This window comes from Sminthopsis crassicaudata, chromosome 5 (genome assembly GCF_048593235.1).
Source record: "Sminthopsis crassicaudata isolate SCR6 chromosome 5, ASM4859323v1, whole genome shotgun sequence".
NCBI classification, from domain to species: Eukaryota; Metazoa; Chordata; class Mammalia; order Dasyuromorphia; family Dasyuridae; genus Sminthopsis; species Sminthopsis crassicaudata.
Window position 1 is genome coordinate 297,384,610 of NC_133621.1, and position 1,964 is coordinate 297,386,573.

Below are 1,964 nucleotides of genomic sequence, written 5' to 3' on the forward strand. Positions count from 1 at the left end.
TTCCTCCTCCACAAGTCCGAGAGGTAAACCATCCCATGTTCCTCCAATTTATTTATGATTTCATTCTTTATGCCTAAACCTTGGACCCATTTTGATCTAATCTTAGTATGTGGTGTTAAATGTGGGTCCATGCCTAGTTTCTGACATACTAATTTCCAGTTTTCCCAGCAGTTTTTGTCAAATAATGAATTCTTATCCCAAAAGTTGTGATCTTTGGGCTTGTCAAACACTAGATTGCTATTTTTATTCACTATCTTGCCCTGTGAACCTAACCTATGCCACTGATCAACTAGTCTATTTCTTAGCCAATACCAAATGGTTGCTTTATAATATAGTTCTAGATCAGGTACAGCTAGACCACCTTCATTTAATTTTTTTTTCCATTACTTCCCTTGAAATTCTTGACCTTTTATTCTTCCATATGAATTCTGTTGTTATTTTTTCTAGGTTATTAAAATAGTTTCTTGGGAGTCTGATTGGTATAGCACTAAATACATAGATTAGTTTAGGGAGTATTGTCATCTTAATTATATTCGCTCGGCCTATCCAAGAGCACTGAATATCTTTCTAATTATTTAAATCTGACTTTTTTTTTGTGGCAAGTGTTTCATAATTTTGCTCATATAATTCCTGACTTTCCTTTAGTAGATATATTCCCAAATATTTTATACTATCGACCAGATAGTTGGTCTTAAAGATCTTATATTGTCTTTGTGTTTTCTCTTTTCTCTCCAAAAACTATTTCCCACAAATCTGAACCTAACTTAAGGTTCCTTTTATTCCCCTCCAGAGACCCTCTGCCCTGGCCCACTGCTTTGAGGTTATCAATTGAGTGTTTCCTCGAGATCCTCACAAATCTCAGAAAGCTCCTGCAGCCTCTCTTTCAGATTCTGAGCTTTTTCCCTCAATTCTGCTGCTGTGGTACTCTTCGCCCCATTTAATAAATGGCTTGAATCTTTCACAATGGCAGCCACATCCAGTAGAACAAAAAGTCCCACCATTACGGAACCCGTTATTCTGGCTCCTTTAGACATGGACAATACTGCTCTTTGAAAATCCTTGGCGGACTGAAAGCTAGCTTTCCTAAGTCTCCAGGTACCAGAATTCAAGGCCAGCTTGTTAGAGAATGGGAAATCATTTGGGAAGAATTTGCTCAACTCCTTTATAATTCTGTTTGCTTCCTTAGCTAGCCCTTTCATAGCATCATCTGATTTTTTCTTAACGTTGTTTAAATATTTCCTCCCCTGAGAGGCACTCACTTCATCAACAATATTTGCAGACAGACCAGTAATACCAGCAGCTATTCCCAATCCCATCCCAGTTGCAAAGAGGGCCAAGCTCCCCCCAGCCGTGACAGGTGCAAGTGTAATCCCCAGGATGCTCAGGATGCCTGAGACAGCACCAGTGGAGCTGGCCACCACGTTGGTGATGGTGCAATCCTTGTGAATCTTGTCGATTTTGTCTGCCATGTAACAAAGTTCTTGCATAAATTTTTCTAGTTTCAGCTTCATCTTTAAAAACCTTTCCCGCAACATTTCGAATTTATATTGCTGCAGTTTTTTGTATATCATATCATCATCAGAATCATCCATCCCGTACCAGCCCTGTGAAGAAGAGAACTCTATATTAATTGATATAAATATTGCCATTATCATATTAACTGATATAAATATATTGATTATTAATATATTAGTGTCATATAATATATTATAATTCATATAATTATATATAATATATAATAATTATCATATAATGAGATTTTCTGCAAACACCCCTCTAGCTAGCCAGGATCTCATTCATCCAGAGGGGATCTCTATGTCACTTGAATGATTTACATTCAAATCACTTCCCTGATATGATGGTTCTTTTTGAGATTAAAGGCAAGCAATAGCAAGATTGAGCACAGTTCCCTGTACACAGTAAGTGATTAGTAAATGATTCCTGAGTTTGATAGGAATTCTCCC

The 1,964-nt window shown here is 37.2% G+C and overlaps 1 protein-coding gene across 1 annotated transcript; it reads right to left on the minus strand.

The window, feature by feature from the left end:
• Positions 1-708: 708 nt before the first annotated feature.
• On the minus strand, positions 709-1,598 carry LOC141543170 (apolipoprotein L3-like). Its single transcript, XM_074268076.1, has one exon. The coding sequence runs from the start codon at positions 1,590-1,592 to the stop codon at positions 825-827; it is 768 nt and encodes a 255-aa protein (XP_074124177.1). The 5' UTR covers positions 1,593-1,598; the 3' UTR covers positions 709-824.
• Between the last annotated feature and the right edge of the window lie 366 nt (positions 1,599-1,964).